This window comes from Solea senegalensis, linkage group LG20, assembly GCF_019176455.1.
Source record: "Solea senegalensis isolate Sse05_10M linkage group LG20, IFAPA_SoseM_1, whole genome shotgun sequence".
NCBI lineage: Eukaryota > Metazoa > Chordata > Actinopteri > Pleuronectiformes > Soleidae > Solea > Solea senegalensis.
Genome location: NC_058039.1, coordinates 14,456,259 through 14,478,372, shown reverse-complemented (window position 1 = coordinate 14,478,372; position 22,114 = coordinate 14,456,259). Strand labels below are relative to the sequence as shown.

The 22,114-nt window shown below is 41.4% G+C and overlaps 1 protein-coding gene across 1 annotated transcript; it reads right to left on the bottom strand.

Moving 5' to 3' along the window:
* Window positions 1–12,200: 12,200 nt before the first annotated feature.
* On the bottom strand, window positions 12,201–20,718 carry sdhaf3 (succinate dehydrogenase complex assembly factor 3). The gene is made up of 2 exons (XM_044052026.1): window positions 20,417–20,718; window positions 12,201–12,496 (listed from the first exon to the last, which is right to left on the bottom strand). Exons 1-2 carry the CDS (start codon window positions 20,591–20,593, stop codon window positions 12,302–12,304), a joined length of 372 nt encoding a protein of 123 aa, XP_043907961.1. The 5' UTR covers window positions 20,594–20,718; the 3' UTR covers window positions 12,201–12,301.
* Window positions 20,719–22,114: the final 1,396 nt, after the last annotated feature.

Below are 22,114 nucleotides of genomic sequence, written 5' to 3'. Positions count from 1 at the left end.
ACGGATTGAACATGAACTGAAAGGAGTAGTCATCACTTCAGTGATAATGAGCTCCTCCGGAGAGCGTACTGAATAATGCCGCGGTGGTTATGTCCGGGCACTGCTGCAGACTTGATTCTCGGGTGGTGAACGATGACGCATTGACGGACATGTGCCGTCTTTTTATTGTCTGTGTGATTTTTCAGACCGGACTGACATTAGTATCAGTTATTTCAAATTACTGCACATAGTTTTTTTTTTTTTTCTTCTGTGGCAAGACATCCACAGTGGCAGGTGCTCTTGAGTGGGTTACCTCTCTGGCATTTGTCAAACTAAAGAGGGATCAGAAATCTGCCTGGTGGCTTTGAATTAATTAGTCTAATTAGTCTAATTAGTCTTTCTGGGTTTTTCAGTGGTGGCTCAGATTCCAGGGTGAGACTCTTTTGATGGGCTCAGCACCTACAGAGTCCTGACCTTTGACTCCACTTCAGTCTACATTGGCAGCTACAATTAGTCCCCAAAGCTACCGCGGGCTGGCTTATCCGCCACTGTCCGCTAATGAGACGAATAATGGGTTTTCAACAAGGCAACATTTCGACGTTAATCTAGAGCCCTGACACTGTGGAACTCTCTAACCATTCATCTTAGACGTGAGCTTCTTATAAATGTGTGTTTTTATCACTAATCATTTAGATTTCATTCCATGTCCATTTGGCTCAGTGGAAGGGAATTGAGCTTCTGACTGGATCGAAACACGAGGACGCGCATTTTCTCAACTGCCTGTTTGGATTTAAAGCTCTGCTGTGTCATTTTTAATTATAGACAAATGTTGGCAACATTCAAGCCGTTGTCAAATGAGTCTGTTCCTTAGTATAGCTGTGTATGAGGAGGATGAGGTCAAATGCACTCACACTGTGCCCTAATAAACATTCCAATCAGGAGAGAAGAGTGGACAGAAATTGGTCCTCGTTCTCACATTCCATTCCAGTTGGTAATGAGCATGCACAGTAACTGAATAAAGGGATTCTAGCGTACATTTTACTGTTGCCCCCATCTAGCGTGACTGGAAACAAATCACTTGTGCTGTGATGTCACCGGGCGACACAGGATTTAAACGCCACCATACCAGTGGTGGTTGCTGGTATTTGAAACGGGGGAAGCTCATTTCAGTCCCAGTTAGAAATTCTTGCATAAACTAGAACAAGGAAACACAATAATTGTTGTACGAATGAAAATGGTCTATACAACGACCAGCTAATCAAAAACTGTCGCCTCCATTCAGACAGTTCCTCCAATTATCACGCAGAAGCCCAGCGTCCGCCCACTGCTCCATTGACTCCCAGAGAAGTTGAGCTTCCGTGGAAGTTCTCTGTTGGTGGCTGCTACGGGAATACGATAATCACGTAAGACGATCCGTCGTCCGTGATGGCTGATTCTGAACAGACGAGCTTCTGAGGAAGCCGAGCTTCCCTTGCTGTCTTGGAGCAATCGCCACGGCACCATGCTGAAAAATACAGTTGTGTGGCGTTGAGGGGCTTAATCGGCACTGTGAACTCCCCTGACAATGGTTTGAAACCTGGGTGTCCTGGCTGATGACTCATGAGCCTCATCAGTGTGAGTCAGACATGGTTATTTGTAATTGTGTGGTTTTGATTAGAAAAGACAAAAAGGGGGGTGGAGTAGCAGCTCTGTCGACGTCCAGACCCATCAAAAGTTTTCTCTACAGCCAAGTTCTCCAGCTGTGCCTGGGGACCGTGAGGTGGTCTCACATCTGACAACAGTGAGCTAAATATAGTTCCTCCCTGGTGTTTTGGCTCCTCCCAGCTCAACCCAACTGCATACGACCAGAATAGCTTCAGACATCTCGAACAACCTCAAATGGCTCTTAATAATGCCAGGCGGTGTCACTTGGTGTTAATTTCATTTTTGAAATTCATTATTTTTTGGCTTGATTTAACCATAAAAGTGCTTTTGCCTGTTTTTCCAGAATAACTTCCAATATCTGGCAGTATTATTTACAATGATTTACTGCATGTTAAAATACTGTTAACAATTTGAAATGGAGAAAAAAACAAAGGATTAGTTAAAAAGTTAGAAAAACACTGCAGTTGTACAGTAGATGTTAAATTTGAACAGTATAGAACATATTTACAATAAAAATTTTTTGAGTCTTTGTCTCAATGTGTGAAAACAGGCCAAAAATGGAAACTACGTGCAGGTGTTCGTCCGACAAAGACACAGATTTTTCAGGCTTCCTGAAGGAGCGCAAGTCGAATAACCTTAATAACCACACGTTGGCTTTAATGTGCAACTTCTCAACTTTCAGAAACCATATTATACTTATTCATGCATATATTCTAATGTCTTGTGACTAATGATCCTGATTCAGCCATTTATTATAAGTTTAATGGTTCCATATGTTCTTTTACCTATGCGGTATCAATTAAGGCACATGCTATGAAAAAACTACTAAATAAAGAAACTCAGATCTTGACACTGGAACCTGTAAAAACACACGATGACGCACATGTTGTGGCGTCCTTCTGCTGTCGCCGCCCCCCCCCTTATTTTTTTCTTGACAAAAACAAGTCCATCCGTCCTCGGATGATGTGATGTTTGCCGAGTGACGGCGTCTTTGACATTCTACGGTGGTGATTCTGTGATGAAAGCGCCTTCATACTCATTCTCAGCTCTGACCGTTGGTGTGAAGAAGTCAGAAGTGCGATAACACATTTACCACAGCCATTGTTCTAAAAAGGAAGGAGAGGAGAGGAGAGGGGCGCCGAGCAAAGCGAAGTCATTTGTCACACCTCTGTGCGTCTCTGAAGCTTGAAAATGGTGCGGTGTGAATATGTGGAGTGATAGTGAACGCATATTGCTTATGGGCTTTCTGCTGCAGCGTGCCACCGTGGTAAGCAGGCGGAAACATGCCCAGATGAAATGTCACGCCTTTTCACAGAGTTGTCAATCAGAGGACTGTCTCTATTCTCTGTGCTGCCTCTTCGTATTAGGTTCCTGATCACTGTGCGTCCCAGAAACGCACAAATGCACCAGCACCATCCTCCCGCTTTGGGGACAAGAGGTCATCCATAAATCAATAGCAACGAGATCTGTGCAGCCAGGACATCTCATAATCTTTGTGATTGTACAACATTAAGAATGATGGGATGTATGCGATCAAGGCGTCGTCACAAAGTTACTTCAGGTCAGCAGAGGTTTGTCTCAGCGTTTAGATCCATTAGTGTTCAACAAACGAGACAAATCACATTTGCCTCATTATGTGCAGCAGCTCATGTAATCTGGAGGGGAACAGACAGTGGGAAATGATTTAGAAATAGACGATATCAACAACTGATCAATGAATCGGACTGTGTGTGAGAGACTGGCTCAAGCTTTGTTTGGCTCTCTCGTCTCTCTCTCGTCTCTCTCGGAGGCAGTGACACACTGACGCTACTTGATTTTTGTACAATCTGTGGAATCCTCTGGAGATGATGCATATCTGCAGCACATTTAATGTCACTAATAAAACATTTAATGAAATGTGGGCCTCGTATTGACCTGGACCTTTTTAGCAAAAGTCAGCTGTCAGCTAAATCAATACGAGTCTGTAGTTCAAATATCACGTGGTTTTTACGCACCGTGAGGCATAAAATCCAGCTGCTTAGGGCCAGGAGAACATCATAGGTTCAGGTGACTGTAATGTACATGTATGTAATTTGTTTTGCAGCAGAGAACGGGGGGGCATTCATATTGACAAAAACACTGATGAGAAGACTGAAATTTGACAGATGCGTAGAACTCAAAAAAGGTAAAATTAATTGCATACAGTAGGCCAAGAGTTATTGAAGAGGAACAATAATGTGGTTGGAACAAAACCCGCTCCTGTAGCAGTTTGTTTTGCACTTTGGGACTTGAAGTCTTCAATGAAAAGAGGCTATTTAATGTTCTGGCTCAACCTGTTCCTGGCCCTCAAAGGCAGATTTCTGAACCACAGGACGAAGGGATAAAGGATAAACCAGAATCTACTGCCTTTCCTCTTTTTCCATGCATGGCTTCACAATCTGCCTCAAAGTTAAATTTAGAAATATGAATCTTTCACACCACTTCACAATAGTTAGCAGTCATTCTGTCCATTAAAAACGCACCGGAATGTCCTAATAACACCGAAACAAATCCTTAATACCGAGCTAATTCCATCTCAGGGTCAAACATGAACCACTTACACTTACGGTTACTTTAGATTGTCCAATTAACCTTGTCCCCAATCTGCATGTATGTGGACAGTGGACTCCACACGTGTTCCCCATACTGAAATCAACTGTAACATTCAGAAAAGAACACATTAATATCACATTTCCCATGGTTTGCCCAATTAAGTCTACACTCTGGAACTGGAGTGTCTTTCCAGTTTGTCCACCCAAACTTGGTTTGACCGTTTGCTCTGGGGGACGTGCAGGAGACGTCTTAAGACGTGTCAAAAATAATAACAATGTTGGTGTCCCCACAGACACACAGAAGAGATGCCATCTGTCATAAAACCGAATCCAGTCCTGGAGGCATCAAATATCAAAGCTGAGTTTGGAGCAGCGAGAGTGTCTGGTTCTTCAACTGCCTCATACTTCTGAACTGCATGTTTTTGTTCTTAATAAAGATTTTAAAAGCAGGGACAAAGTGTTCTAATGTGGAAGCACACAGGACGTGGTCTTTATGCATCAATGGAATGAAAGTGCTGCAGGTGATGGACAAAGGCAATGGTCACCCCCCGACACACACACACAGTCAAATGTGAATAAGACAGAGCTACAAAATTGCTTTACAGTACTTAATTATGGCTGAATACGTGGCTGGTTGTGGAGAATGACGATGAGGCATTTTAATTCGATGGCTGTCCGGATTTACTGCGGTCGGGCTACAAGGACAAAGGCCGCCGCTTCCTCTTCCTTACAACAACTCTCAAGCCACAGGAGTTGAAGGACAGTCGTGCTACGGTGACGTTGCCAGACTCGTCATCATTTTGGTGCTTTTCCACTATACAGTTCCAGCAACCTGCAAGGCCACTACAGACACCAGCCTGTGTCTCCGACGTAAAAGAAAATGGCTGACTAATTGACTTTGAATAATTGATGTTCTAGCCCCAGCTACTTGGTTATTGTCATGGAGGTCGGGGTGAATGTTCAGGAGGAGCGTGATAAGGAGGACAGTGCAGGTTTATCACTGCTCAGTGTCAGGAAGTGGCCCGACGCTGATTATGATGACTTTGGATAAAAGGGTCTGCTAAATGACATGTAATGTTATGCCTACAATATGTCAACAAGGGAAAAAGAAAATGAACTAGAAAACGAGGCTGTAATTGTTCTCTGGACTGAAAAGTGAATTTTCAGTAGGAGTGGTGGACGTCATCGAAATGGTCTTTTGTCATTTCTGTCACTGAGTCAACAGTAAGTGAGAGAAGCGCGTCAGCGATCTGCAACACCACCTAAAGCCATCTGGTAATGCCTCATGTGCAGCAGCACAAACTCCACAGAGTGGTTGGAAAGTTGAGACGTGAAGTAAAAAGTACCCTTCAAAAATATCCTTAAAAGCTTCGATGGGAAAGAATGCAGGACACAGCCTGTGATAAAGGACATGACGTGGGCAAAGCACTTAAGGATGAAAGCAAAAGAATGCCCGTCTGCTTTTTCTGTGGTTGGACGGTTCATAAGGTGTCCAACGTCCTAGGTCAAAATAAACAAGCCGACTTTGCTAAGTGGTGAAAAACTTATTCAGAGCCTTGACTCAACTCAGAGGAGCAAAACTACAATTTTATGAAAGGATGCATTAAGTGGTCCTGCAATGAAAATTGTCTGTTTTTGTTGACAAATGTAAAAAATCTTTTTCATGGCCTCTGAACACTGACACCCTAAATGTCCTTTTGATTTGGTTTGAATGGTTGTCTTTTGGGAAATTAGTCCAATTTCCTCTTGATTTACGTCACATTTAATGGTCTCAATCGTTAGTCTTAGGTCTTTACCGTAGCACATAATGTTTATTTTGTAAATGACGGTAAATGGTACAGAACATATGAGTGGACACCACTGTGATCGACAGCTGCAGATCACTAAACAGTATGCTAAATAAGATGCTACCTCGTTTGGTATGGTATATTATACATTTAACATCTGTATCTGCAGCAACATGAGTATAAAAAAATATTATGTCTATTTCCTCCTCCCTGGAACAAACAAACAAATGGAACAGGCTAAAAAGTGTTTCTGCCCAGAAAAAGATGCTTGTCTTGGGTGTTGTGGATACTTGCGCTGGGCTGGCGATACATCACATTCCTGTTGTAAAATCTCTGTAGGAAGGGCTCAGTCCTTTTGCAGAATTTGAAGCATCCTGTTCTTTGGAACAATCCGTCAGGGCGGTTCAGTGATAGAATATCCTTGAAATTCAGCCATTCACGGATCCATCACTTTAATAAACGTCCCTTGTCTTACTTCCCACCGTGATTCACTGTAGCCCCAAGCTTGACCAGTTCTGCAGACATTAGATTCTGCCTTATTAGGACCAGGACTACAGGTCCTGACAAGGTTGGTGTTTATGACGCATACAAAAACTAAAATAAAGCAAGCGCTGCTGTGTGTGTGTGTGTGTGTGTGTGTGTGACATGGAGTGCATTTAAAAGCACCACCGGATTGTGCTACATCAAAATTACCACAGTTAAGTGGAACACTAGATTAATTCATTCAATGTTGGCTTTCCAAAGTGGTGTGAAGAGTGTTAGATCAACTGGGCTCTGAGAGCAGGAGCTCGCCACACAGTCACAACACGCACACACACACACACACACACACACACAAACCAATTCCATAACTGATAAAAAAAAAAAAGGTGTGTTGCTTTGATTGCTGTTGAAGATAATTCAATAATATTTCTTTGTCCTGTCACGTTGTCTGTCCTAAACACTGTTTGTTCTCCAGAACTGTAATTTCACATGAGTCACACAGTGATGGTCGCTAACAATTGATTGGACTGTGGATCTGGACGTCTCTAGATAACCCAGCGGTTGTCAGTCACACTATATGTGTGACTAATGTGTAATTTTGCGCTATATTTGTTATTGTCTTCATAATTTATTTAGGTAGAAAAAAACTGTCTTCATTTGTAAGAAATCGAGGATATTTTGATAGTAGACCCTGAGGTTAATCCCAGATTAATTGATGGAGAAATGGGTAAATCGTGTGCTGTGTATTTATGTATATAGGAATAAGTGAAACAATCCCAATCCCAACTGAAAGAGGGTGGGGTCAACACCGTGGACAGGTCACCAGGCCATCAGAGGGCCAGATGGAGACAAACCATTCACTCTCACGCTCAATTTAGAGTGTCCAATTTGCCTAATCCCCAAATCTGCATGTTTTTGGACTGTGGGAGTAAACAGGAGAAAAATCCGCACACACAGGGACAAAAAGGCCCTTGTTCGGACTGGGGTCGTGATCCCCGGTTCTTCTTGCTGCCAAGGCAAGAGAGCTGGGAGAAACATTTGGGGTCATGTTGAGTCATCTGACAGTTTACCTGACCTCCACCCAGATTTGCCCCCTGCTGTTTGTTCACCACTGCCTCTGTCACAACCTCTGTTCCTCCATATTGATTCCCACTGATGAGTAGGTTAACACTGTGGGAATTACTCCTGCATGTGTATTCAGCTCACATGAAGCTGTAAATGACGCTGTTGTGCAGTATTGATTCTAATCCTGTGATACTGTGCACACGTCCAGACACGACCCGGCTAGTAGTGAGGGTAATTGACCAGCGAACGGTGTACACTCTTTGCTGGTCCCAGTGGAAACATACTTGTTCATCTCATTTCACAGATGCTCAGTCAGGTGATAACCCTTGTCTGTGTATGTATTGATCCACTTGTGTGTGTGTGTGTGTGCGTTGCATCTCATTTAGGAGAACTGCTCTTTTATGGCGTGCGTCTCATGTGGTAAGTATATGACCACTGGCTGTGACAGCTGTTGCCTCCCAAATACAGCCGAGACTGGTGTTTACATATGAAAACTCTCATCACAAAATCACCAGCAGTGTGCATGGAGTAGAACAGAATTTGAAACTTGAATATATTTAGGTATTAAGATTAGATTAGTCCTTTAGGGACCTCGTGTCCCCCACGCAAGTCGGGGAGTGCAGCAGTTCCCTGACCTCACACAACAGTCTTCACTGTTATTCATTAAACCCTTCAAAAATGACTGCAAAGCCACGGAATTATAAAAATAACGTATACTTGTTCAGGGTCGGTCACTTGTGATGTTTCGAGGCGATCGGTCGATGTACGGCAAAGTTATATGGAACTTCCTGTTTCGTGGCGAATGGTCAAAATTTGCCAAAATAAATGCCAATGGTTGTCATGGCCACGCCCTTCTGAATCTGCGCAACTTTCGACAACTTTTTTGCCTTTGTGTCCAGTACAAATTGTCGTGTTTTCTGTTCGTTTGATAAATGAGCTCAGACCAGTTTGCTCATTTACGTAGGGTGCAAATCGCCAAAATGGATGCCAAAATTCAAAATGGCTGACTTCCTGTTGAGTTGAGACCACGGTTCTGATCGACTTTTTAATTCGTCTTGGGCTATGACATATTCCCACCAAGTTTTGGGGTATTTGGTCAAATTCAATTTTGGCTCTTTTTTCACCTTAGGGGGCGCTGTAGAGCCCTTGAGCAACGCATGGTCACTATTGTTTTTATGCACGTTAACCCCTCAAAAATGACTGCAATGACACAGAATAATAATAATACTACTCTAAAGGAAAACAATTGGTTTTCTCCCGGTACTTCAGTTTCCTCCCAGGAAAAACAGAAGGCCATCTGCTGCAATTTTTCCTCCCTTTTAGGAAATGGACCTTTCCAAGTCTCTGAAGAGGGAAATCGAGATTGTAGCCAAGCTCCCCCCCCACCCTGGACATTGACTGTTTGACCCTCCCCCCTCTGGCAGGAGACTGAGGTCCATCAGGACCAAAAACTCCTGCCACAAAACCAGTTTCTACCCCTCATCTGCTGGTCAGGGTCCTTCTATTTTTTATTTTCTGCTCTAACATATTGCAGAAATCGCACCACACTCCAGTTTTCTTGTTTATTTTATTTTATTTTATTTTATTTGCACCAATGACCAGAGCAAAATTCCTCATAGTGTAAGCTATACCTATAATAGGCCTGATTCGGATAAACATTTTACCATGTCAGCAACAGGCAGCAATTAACAGTGAAAGAGTGTCTGCTTTAGAGCAGCAGCAGACACTTATCACATGATTAGAGGAGACAAAGGACTTTTAAATATATCCCATATGTTGATTATCAACAGAGAAAGACATTTGTCTTCTCCTCTGGTCAAGATGTTTTTGAGAGTGTTGCTGAGACTTGAAGTCCGGTCATAACTGTTATGAGTGAAAACAGTATTTCAGTTCAATGTTTTTAATATGAAAAGTCCTTTTGGTCCATTTCTTCAATACACTCAAGGGCAAGTGAAGTACTTACAGGTACCACTTAAAGATAGCAGCAGCCACTTGGGAGAGACGCTTGGCTGCTCATTTCCAATTGCCATGGGAAAGTGATGGAGGTCATGTTCAACAATTATTGAAGGCAACATCTCGCTTATTATCCTTCCATCAATTTGAGCGGTGGGTAATCGCAGCTGATATTAATCACAGATTTAATTAAGAGATTGGAGTGGCTGACGCGAGCACATATCACACCACGGAGTGCAGTATATCACAAATAGTCATTAAAAGTTCATCTCTTCATTACAGCTAAATATTATTACTGATGTATTTTTTTTATTCTGAATAATTTTAGCTAGTTGTTTTTTATGCATTTGTCCAATTGTCCCCCTCCCCTTACTCTCCCTGTAAACTGGGCATGTTAATGTGTTTTAATTTACCTATGGGCTTTAAGTTAAGGACAATGTAGGCATAATTATTACTAAAATGAATAGTTGTTGTCCTGAGCAGTGTGTTTTCTTACACATAACTTTGAAAAAGCATAGTTTCAAAGTGACTTATTATAAAAACAGAAGCCATTAAAGAGCACGGAGAATAAAACTAGCTAAGTGCAATAAAAGCTAACGACATTACAAAACACAAATAGCATAAAAGCATGTGCAATGACATAAAGTCAAATGACCGGAAAGCAGTGCGTTTAAAAGACGGGAGATCTTTTCTGCTCCAGTCTTCTCAAAACAAATCAAAAGATTTATCGTTTAAGTTTGGTGAAAACAAAGTGCCATAAATTGCTCCGCCATGTTCAACATCGTCTTTGAGGCCACATCCAATGTTCTGCTGAGAATCCACATTATTCTACACTCACAAGCTGAAATACTAATGCTTCAAACCAGCCACTCCTCCTCGTCTTCTCCTCAGGTGCAACTACGCAGGGTAACAAGATGACTTTGCATCACGTGCGAAGGACGCGGCATGTCTCGTTTGTTCGGTGCCTCTTTGCCGAGTGGCTTTTTAGATGATGAATGACTGCATGGGCTTTTATATTCTTCCATACAGTTGAGCGGATCGTCACAAGTGACACTTTGCAAATCAGTGGTCAGCAACTGACAGCCTGTGGGCCAAAAGTGACCCACCTGCATCAGTATTTGGCCCAGCAGATGATTTAAGAAAAAAACAAACATTTCATCCAGAATTCAAAGCCTTTACTCTTTAAAAAACATGAACTGACTGAAAGAAATTCTGTTGAAATGATGCACATCTGGCACACATTTGCGTCTTAAATGAGTCTAATCGAAGATGACGTCCACATTGGCACCAGTCGACTTTTGTTAGCTTAAGGCTCTGACTGAAGACCTTTAGTCGGTGGCAAATTTAAGCTAATTTTTTTTATTTAAACAATAGATTTAAAACATCAAATAATAAACTGATGCATTTCATTTATAATTTGTGCTAAGCCAAACTCTTACTTACTATATTGGACCTCATGCAATTAGCATTGCGACGACGGTCCGTTTTGAAGGCCCCAGATTGTGTCCACTCATACATTTATCGTCTATTTTCGACTAAATGAGGAAATTTACAGAATTGACATCACATTCAATTGAGGAAGACTTGCAATTAAGACAATTAACTCCTCAGAGAACGTTTTACTGACATTTTATAGCAAGTGGGAAATAATTTTTATTTAAATTAGAACAGATTTGTTTATGCAAACGTCAAAGTTGCCCCAAACTGGTTTTTCAATGTTATTTCCCAGTTGGCTTCATAAGGACACTGGGAGAATACATTAATTTAGACAGAAACTGTCTCATAACAGGGCACGCCTCCATTTGGACGTGGTCTACGCAGCAGGTGAAGCCGGGTGCACCTTGTCGTCTGTCATCGATGGCCACCTTTATCTAGTTTGGCATTGAACGTATCTGGAATAGGTTGGTTTGGGACGGATCCAATGTGTGGATCCTCTGTTGCTTTGAGTTGGAAGGACACATTTGTCAGCTGCACTTGGGTGAGCCCCAAATCACAGAGCTGTGATCAAATCAGCCTCCACATACATCCTTCAAGGCCTGAGTTGAGACCAAGTGAAGAGAATTGGCTGAAAGACTGATGTGTTTTAAGTCTCCCATGTCAGTTTTAAATGGAGAGTATCTTCAATTGCAGCTGTTACCACAGAGAATTAAAAACAAACAACAGAATTTTAATTAGTGGCCAGACTCACCTACTGTGGTTGTTATGCCTCATAAAGAATAACACACATGAGATATTCTCCGGGAAATTACAGAGCAGGCACTGAGAAGTCAGTAGGAGGCCGGCTTTCAAAAGCAGCCACATTTTTGTTTGAAACAGAAGATCACGCTCGGTGCATTTCTACGGCGCCGGAGTGATTACTGTTCATTCCCACAGAAATCAACGTGGCGTCTGAAAACTGTGGGAGGGAAATGGCACATCAACAACCAGGAGTTGACTTTTGTAACATTGTAACAGCTCCAACACTCATCTCTCCCCCTCAGCACACAGCTTGCGGCCTTTGTGTCTGCGTGGCTTCCAACCACACACGTTTCCACAGCATCTGCATAAGAGAAACATCTCGGCGCCTTTCCTTCACAAACACAAGCCCACTTTTGTGCCAACCCCCCAAAAAAAAGATCTTGACAAAAAAAACTAATTAGTGTCGCCTTAATGCACCTGCGGGGGAGCATGCTAACCTCGTTTTATTGTCACAGTAAAAGAGACAAGCACAGGAACACAATGATATTACACAGCATTTTAATATCGTCAAATATTCTCAAAAGACCTAAAAGAGTCTGCTGTTAGCGGATTGAGTCCCCAGCACCATCCGTTTCCCTTTTTTCACTTGCCGTCCTCCTGGATGTCAAACTGTCTGTTGGGTTTGGTCGACTCCAGCATGAGTTCGTACAGTTGTCCGATCTGTTCCTGCTGGAAGTCCTTGAGACTCACATCTGACAGGTTGGCCCCAAACTTAATTGAGCCGAGTCTCTCCCCTGCTGACTCCAGAACCTGGGTCTGCAGGGTGTCCTTGTATTGCTGCAGTGGGGACAAAGACAGAAATAGTGGCAGCAGTTAGCAGAGGTCCAGTTTTCACCAAAATGTTTATTACCTAAATGAATTTGAGCAAATGAAAGTAATTCCTTGAATGTCAAGAGGTCCACCTCATTCAGATGTTTACCTCAAACTAAATTCACGGCAGTCGTCATGAGAGAGAAAAATGAGTGTTGGTGTTCCGGCCAAACTTTACACAACATCATTTTGTCAGAGGGCATTTGTCCACTCCAAGAAAACAAGGGGCTGCAACTATTCATCGTCGATTTTTCTGTTATTTTGTGTTACTGTTATTAAATATATCTTTGTTTATATGGAGCGAAGAAACCAGAAACAAATCCAGTTTAAGAAGCTGAAAAATCAGACGGCTTGATTTAATTGAAAAAAAACAAAGCTTATCAAAATATTTGACGATTAATTTAGTCATGGATTAATCGCTGTAGCCCTAAATACCAGTGAATGAATGCGTGTTGAGCTGTGAAGGCAAGTAGCTAACAGGATGCATTCAATGACCTCAGTAAAACTCATCACGTTTTTGGTCCACAGGGTGTTTTTGTGGTGCATTGTTGCAGTTGACAGTTTTACAGATCTGTGACAGATGGATGGACTTTGAACAATGCATAGCATTCCATTAAACCTCTCTAAATGTTCAACTGTACTTGAATTTACTTTTAGACGTATAAAATACACATTATGTCAGAGAGTTGAGAAAGTTGTCTTTTGCAAATTACAAAAATTAAATTGACATGTTCTGCCACAACACACTGACGGCTAAATTTCGGCTCATATGTGATGAGTCAAAACCTGAGCGTCTCCAAAGGCACTTAAATACATTACTCTTCCCTCCATCCAGTCGGCGTCTGGTGTTTTCCCAGTCACCAAGCATCTTGAGTTTTTGGACCGCTCCTACTCTGAGCACTAACAAGTCATTTATCCAAGAGGCTTTTTCCTGCACATAATGTAATTACAGTGAACATTTGCCAAGAAGGAAACATCCTCTATAAAGTAGGAGGTTACAAATCAAAGGAATACTCCAGTTTGTTTGCCTGTGTTTTACTTGTACTTGCTTAGAAACACATAAGTGAATAAAAGGTGTGTGTGGATTCATAACTTCAACAATAACGGATTTGTGCAGAGCCTATGGGGCCAAAAGCTAAATAGCATAATTATTCAGGTCCAGTTTTCCAGACATAATTAATTCTAGATTCAGATTCACACACAAGGCGCCGTGGAGAGTTGTTTTTTGAAACTCCTTCCATGTTTTTATGTAGTTTAGGCCGTCTTTAATGAGGAAGAGAAAAACTGAATACAATTATGATCAAATTTAATAATTAATAACACCTACGGCTGTTTTCACAATTAGTTCATCTATCGGTTTGGTCTGAAAATGTTGATCAGTGTTTACCAAACTTGGAAATAACAATGTTATCTTGTTTTGTCCACAAACCAAAATGATTCAGTTTGAATGATTTCTTTGTTATATGGAGCAAAGAAAACCAGAAAAAAATTCACAAAGTTTGTTTAAAGAAACAGTCCTCCAAATAGCTAACGACTTTAATTTAGTAATCGATTAAAAGGACTACCTTTGCAGCTCTAATAATGTCTCAGACTTCTAAAATTGGAAGCAGGCTTATTTGTAAAGATTAAATAAAAAGAGGTCCAGTTTCCACCATAATTGGAGCAAATGAAAGTAATTCCTTGAATGTCAAGACGTCCACCTCCACGTTCTGATATACAAAGCAGTGGATCCACATCTATCTGGATTACATAAACCTGACTTGACCAAACTGAACCTCCTAATGTATAATCACATCACGACTGTTCACACCTGGAGTTAAGATGCAGCCTGGATGCATCTCTTGTGACCATATAATTGGATCCGGGCTTCTGTGCCTTTAATTAAAATAGACACTGACATTATGACCGTATGCAAGAACAAAATTGTGTTTTTAACGAGTGTGAATCGTAGAGATGAGTCTGTAATCGGCGTGTTTGCTCTCCTCGCTCTGAAAACTTTTAACCATTATATATAAATATATATATGTATAAACAAAAACATACTGATTAGTGTTAATATTGTGGCAAATAAATTAATGTACGTGTGCTGGAAAAGAGTAAAATAAAGGCTAGAAAAAGATAGTCTTTTTCTAGCCTTTAAATTGTCTCTTAGGATTTTAATACCAATACCATTAATGGTTCTGGTGCTGCTTAACTCATTGGCTGCCACTGATAATTCGACCACTGCTCTGAAAATGGCTGGCAGCCAATGATATGTGATATGGAATTATACTACTGCTGAGTTACTTCTATATGTCATCCAAATGGGAAAAGCATAATAGTAGTAGTAATAATAATAATGATAATAATAATAACAAGAACACAATGACCAGAGCAGCAATGTCATACGGATTAAATGGTGGCTCATGGAAATGAGCTCAGTCACCAAAACGAAATGCTCAAATGTATAGTTTGTAGACTGTATAGGATCTGGTGCTGCAGTTTTGGTTGAAACTTATACAAAAGAATATACAGAAGCTAATTATGGCTGAGTCCACATTAGATTGATTTACACTCTGTATACATTTGTCCTTACTTCAAGGGCATTCCCATGGAGCTAATGAATATGCAACATCACTGTTGTAGTAGTTTTTAAATGTTATACCTTCGTATTCTACAGAAGCAAAAAAATAACTTCAGTTTCTGTCAAGATTAGTCGATGAAATCAGCTAATCACTAAAGGTGGTTTTCATACCCAGTTTTATCTTTGGCCAGATGACACAGAAGCAGACAGACAGAGCTTATTGTTTGTCTCTCCCCTGCACTTTAACAACCTAATCTGGACATGAAACATCTCTGTTGTTTTGGCCAAAATGAGTTTCCTTCAAAATGCTTTCATTTGAAATCCAGCCAAAGCGGTGACAGGAGCCACCCGTATCCTAGTTGGGACTCAGATGGACTCTGGGTTTGATAACCATGCATAGTCCATTTAGTGTGGCATAATGACATGTAATGAAAAAGACTGCACTCTCCCTCCCTCCGCTGGTGGCTTCATAGCCACTGCAATGACAGCAAAGACTCCTCTCAGGATTTCAGCTGCAATCACCATCTACTTCATTATACAAATTACCTGCAAATGGGTGATTTACCCTCCCCCCAGAAGCGTTTCATTGGACTGGAAAACACTGGATTTCCCCAATAGTGTGAAATGAAAAAAATGTGATACACATCTACATTATTTTAGTATCTACAGAACAAGTTGCAAGTGTACCGTTTCTCCAATAGGGCATAAATGTAAATGTCTGACATTTTCAGGCTACGACCTGTCCAGGATCTACCCCGCTGATCACCCTACGTCAGCTGAGATTGGCCCTTTGTGGAGGATAAAGCGGTAGAAGATGAATGGATGGATGGATTTTCAGGCTATATTTTGTACCTGCTGAGATTAAAGATCAAAGCAGTTATTCGTATTCATCAGAATTACCTTCTTATTCCTATTCGTTTGCAGTGAAATTCGGCCCCCCCACAATATATCAAACGTGCATTTTGACCTAAAATGGTGGACGAGGGCTATCCTGTGCTGCAAAAATACAGTTGTGAAATTTAAACATTTTCTTTGTGCATTTCTTCACATTCCATTGCAGTAGAACCTACAATTGATAAATTTTGATACCATACACTCTAATTAACCCCCAGCCACATCGTGCCAGTCCCAAGCCCGGACAAATGCCAGGGCTGCAGCAGGAAGGGCATCCGGCTCCAAAAAACATCTGCCAAATCAAATATGTAGATCACTGAAGCCAAAGTCAATGCTCATTTAATAAGAGAATATCTCTGACACACACGCTCAGTGGCTTCTACATGCTATTTCTAACTTCCTGCACACATCAAGACCGATCACGAGCACCATTAGGTCTTGGTCAAACTGAATGCTGCAGAAATGCTACGTATCAAAAGAGAAAGTTTGGTTGACACCACAAAGGAACTGAAGTTCGATACCCAGCCCTAGTAGCAGACTTACTTTTAACAACTTGGGACAATGCTACATATTTATTTACAATTAAAAGATCAAGTATAAGAGGGGTAGCGTAATTTCCGGACTATAAACCGCTACTTTTTTCACTTATCTATGAAATTTTTACGCTTATCTATGGATTTTTACAGCTAACGGTCACCAACGGGTTTGGAAAAGCTGGACTGCTGCGTGATGATGATGATGAAGAGGACGGCGCAACGGCTGACGAAGCCGTTCGGAGGCTCTTCGATTCCGACACTGACGAAGAGGACTTTGGTGGTTTCAGTACACAGGAGGAAGACGATGACACAAGGATTAATGACTTTTCTGGTATAGTAGGCTGGTTATTTTGATACAGTAAACGGCCGCGTTACTGCACCTTTACTGCTGTGTTGGCACTTTTCGGAAAAGATGCTGGTTATTTTGTTAAGCAGCCGTGTTACTGCACCTTTACTGCCGTGTTACAGGCAAGCACTTTTAAAAACAAATTAAATTTAGCCATTTAACGTTATTGCCTCGTCAAGCGCTGTAAGCTTAGTTTTTTTGTTATACTGCACTACTACGGTACTATGACTGCAGGATGTGCGCTGGGAGCGCACCGTTGTATTATTTGTGCTCTGCACGAACGCTGTTTGTCATGTCAAAAATGTGAAAGTTTGATTGAAAGATTTATTGCGTTTCTCAAATGTTAATAAATGGGACACTTTGTGTTCCCAAACAGTCATCTCTGTCCCGACAATCCCCTCCGTGGTAGCAGGAACCCTTATATACGGTAATTTCACTTTAAAACACCTGCGACTTATAGTTGTGTGCGACTTATATATGGAACAATCTGTATTTCCCCCAAATTTAGCTGGTGCGGCTTATATTCAGGTGCGCCTTATAGTCCGGAAATTACGGTAACTAGCGGAACATTGTCATTGAGATCCAATTGAGTTGTTTTCTTCTTCCTTCAACTTGTTCCTGGTGCTTTTGTGACATCAAAATATATGCATGGGTGATGCAGATGTAAAAAAAACAAAAAAAACACCACAGGAAAGAACAACTACTGACAATTTAAATAGTTTTAAGTGTCCTTTTTTCACAGGCTAACAATATACTTGCTGTTGTGAGGTCTATTTGAGCACCTCCCCCTTTTCTGACTCTGACTGCAGAAACAAACAGGTTCAAAGTAATAGGAACGGGCCTGTGATCAACACTAAGCATGTGGAGATGGCTATCAAAAGTTGTTTGGAGATGGGGGAATTCATAAACAGCTTTGCAGCGTGTGTCCGTAGGCAGAGAACGATGACAGCCTCCACACCTGGGTCCTGCTCAAGCAGCATGTACTTAAACATCTTGCCATACTTCCCCTGAAGCTCTTTAACGACATTATCAGCCAAGGACTTGGCCTTGTCGATGTGCGGAACATGTCCCTCAACAGTGAGTACTTTCATTGTTTCGGCCACCAGACGGGAGATGTGGATGGCTGTATCCTGGTAAGAGAGTTCCCCGACTGCACTAGTACTCTGAAAGACATGGAAGACTGCTTTGGCGAGGAACAGTCTAGTCTGCCTCTGTGTCCCGTCTGGAGGCGGATTTGTTTTAGCCATCATATCGCTTTCTAGAAAATCTTAGCAAAGTAAGTCGGGATGAGAAGAAAAAGAAGATGACAAACTTTGTGTCGTGTCGTGTCGGAATTGTCTATAATGCAACATCATGGATGCAAGCTGCTGTTACACCCCACAGAAGAACTAAGATAAAAGGATCAGATGACATCACACACAACTAAGCATGCTTTAAGAAAATATATTTAGAATGTAGAAGCTGGAAAGTTTTAAATACTGAGTTAAGTTCAGAGTTATGGTATATTGATGTACTGGAGTACTAAAGTCAGTGTCAAAGCATGAAGTGTACCTTTTATTTTGACTTCTCTCTAGGGGTCGCCACAGTGGATCACCTGCTTTTTCAGTGATCCACATGATTTGATTTAGCTGAGATTTTTTTTATGCCGGACGCCCTTCCTGATGCAACCCTCCCATTAATCCCTGCTAATGTTGTGAGGGTGGGTGGTTTTTTGTCTTTATGTGGCCCTGTGATGGACTAGTGTCTTGTCCAGGGTGTTCCCCGCCTTTCACTCTGTCAGCTGAGATTGGCACCAGGGCCCCCCCGGCGACCCTCACGTGGAGGATAAAGTGGTAGAAGAGTGAGTGAGATTAATGTCAGTATCAATAGATAATCAAGATTTTTGATATCAGTACTGGACATGGAAAAGTGGTATCAAGCCAGTCCAACTCAGATTACCACCTTACTTGAACCAGAGTGTGCCACAACTCAAGCAAAACTCTTTTAAAATGTATTCCTAATTGGGAAAGTTGGTCTGCAACTATGAAATAAATAATTCAAAAATCACTTGGTGTCAGGCCTGGCAAAAGTTTGAATGTATTGACGATAGGAGCAGATGTTGATTATATCAGGAATAAACTGGTTAACACAGGTGTTCCTGATCACACTGATGATGAGACTGCTCTATAGCGGTTGTTAAAGTCATTAGTGACACCTGTGTTTACCCATTATTTCATGTCAAAATGACAGAGGTGAAAAATATCTTCAAGTACTGACAGTCAATCGTTGGATAAAGCACTGTGTATATCGTCATCTTTTTACGACTTATCTTTCTAGGGGTCGCCACAGCAGATCATCTGCCTCCATCTTGCCCTGTTGCACCGACTGTCATGTCCTCCTATTAAACAGCACACTGGCAAATTTGTATTTTTGAAAAGGGTTTACTAAGTTTTACTGACCCAGGCCCAGTGCCATCCCTAAACCCTCAAGCTCTGAATCCTCATGGACTGTGATGACATCAGCTGGGGCTTCACGGCCAAATGGTGCTTCATGAAGCTCTGAACCCTTTTGGACCGTTGCACCGGTTCACTCCTTGAAGCTTCATTCATTGAGCACGTGGGTGACATCTGCTGGCAAAGTGCATGTTGTACAGTCTTCGAAAGATGGTGTGCACTTTTGAGTTTATTTGTATTGTGAAAATGACAAATAAAGCTGTAGTCCAACTTCATTTCACATGTGTCGGTTGCTTTTCTTCCTTATCTTATAAAGTAATCTTAAATTAAATGTTATATTAAATTCAAACCCTTTCAAGTTTGCAAGTATGAGTCCTAATGTGCAGACAGTTTAAAATAATAAAATGAGCAGAATATGTACCACACGCTGTAGTATGTTAATGCTAACAAACTACAATGTTCTACAAAGGTTCCCTAAATGTTGTGACAAAAGTAATGTTTGGAGAACATGAATGCAACCGAAAGAAAATGTTCCATGAAAGCTATGACAGAAGTAATGTTAGGGGAACGTTCTATAAAGGTTATGACAAAAGTAATATACTGGGAACCAGAGGAGAACGTTCTATAAAGGTTGAATAAAGGACATGACAAAAGTAATGTTAGGAGAACCAAAATAGAACGTTCTATAAAGGTTGAATAAAGGACATGACAAAAGCAATGTTAGGAGAACCAAAATAGAACGTTCTATAAAGGTTGAATAAAGAACATGACAAAAGTAATGTTAGGTGAACCAAAATATAACGTTCTATAAAGGTTGAATAAAGAACATGACAAAAGCAATGTTAGGAGAACCAAAATAAAACGTTCTATAAAGGTTGTATCAAAAGGGAACGCACTATAAAGGTTGAATGAAGGTAATGACAAAAGTAATGTTAAGAGAAGGTTGACTGAAGGATAGGGAGAATAACTGAATATGCAACCAAAAGGCTAATGTTGGGGATTTTTTTCGTAGCAACCATAGCACAGTCAAGGGCAACTAAAAGATAACGTTCCCAGAACGTTGTTAGCTGGGCACTGTGACCAATGTCAATGAGATTTTTTTGTTTTCTTCATTACCTCCCACTCTGTCATGAAGCTCCTCGCCTCCTCGGACGACGCTCCTTTATGTCTTCTGAACTCGTCTTTCACGTACTGGTCGCCGAGGGCCCTTAAATCTAGCGGCAGGAACCGGTGCAGGACCAGAATCCTCTTGTACAAAGAGCGGACTTTGGAGACATGAGTCGAAACCGCCATGGGGTAACACCAATAATCAAGACGACTTAAATATTAACCGAAAAAGGAGCGACAGACAGGACATAAGTGACGAGGAGAGGAGAGTTATTTAACACATGTTCGTAATGTTTACACCGGAAGTTGCTCTTCTCCCCCAGAGAAGCAACATAAGCGCATTACCGCCACCTCCTGTACCGGAGGAGTATGTCTGCGGGATTTAAGAATTAAGAATCAGCTCATTAAGGAAGAGAAGAAGAAGAGTTGGCAGTGGTCTATATCTAAATAGTGCTTTTTTAATCTTGATGAGCTGCTTAACACTACAGTTTTCACCCATTCACATGCAGCAACATGGGGTTAAGTGTCTATGCTCAAGGGCACAAATAAGCCTGCAGAGCTACAGGAATTTAACCCACAGCTGTCCAGTTGAAAAACGCCCCTACCACTGATCCACCATGGCTCAATCCCAACTCCTCACTTTTAATACTTTCACTGCTAAAACCTAAGTACATCTTATAACATTGGCGATATCATTGTTTTTTAAATTCTTATTATATGAAAATTTTACTTGTCATCAAGACTGTTTCTTTCAAACATGTATTATCGTCTTCACAGTCCTGGACATGGACATTTTTATTATTCACCCTATTATTTGCTGCATAAAACGTTTGTTGATGCTAAGAAATGTAATTGTTATATGCAGAATATTATTGTCATCCTGTCCTTTAAAGTGTATATATAAATGTCATAATAATAATTTAAGTACTTTTCCTCAAGTAATATTATATAAAAAAGTAATTTTCTGGTAAGATACTTTCCCTTTTAAGGTACTTTATGCAGGACTAACAGAAAGGAGACTCAAAGGTATATTTTTCAGGCACAGCAGTGGTGTACAGTAGAGCTCTGACTGAGCCAGTAGGGGGAGCCAAGTTTGCGTGCAAAATCGTTTTCTCTCTCTCATCCACAAGATTCAAGATTCAAGATTTCTTTATTGTCATACCAACACACATTAGACATGAGGTCAGAACGAAAATCAGTCTCTCCAGAATCCGGTCGGCCCAACGATAAGAAGAATAATAAAGAAGAAGAATAAGAAGAATAATAAAGAAGAACCAACAGTTTAACTTAACAAAATATAAATTAAAAAAGTTTCAAAGTTTAAACCTCTGGAGGTAAGGTGCTGTGCAAAAGAATTTTGTGCAAGGGTGGTGTACGGTACTGGGGGCATGTGCAAAGTACAGTCCGTGGGGGGGTGGGGGCAGCAAGGCTATGGGGGCTAAAGAGACTTCAGGAGTCTGACAGCTCCAGGGTAGAAGCTGTTCCTAAGTCTCGTAGTCCTGCTCTTGATGCTCCGTAGTCTCCTGCCTGAGGGGAGGGGGGTGAACAGTGTGTGTGCTGGGTGAGTGGGATCTCTCATGATGCAGGTGGCCCTTTTCCTGCATCTGGAGGTGAAGATGTCCGTGATGGTGGGGAGGCTGCTGCCCACGGTTCTCTGTGCAGCTTTCACCACTCTCTGCAGAGCCTTCTTCTCTGCTGCAGAGCAGC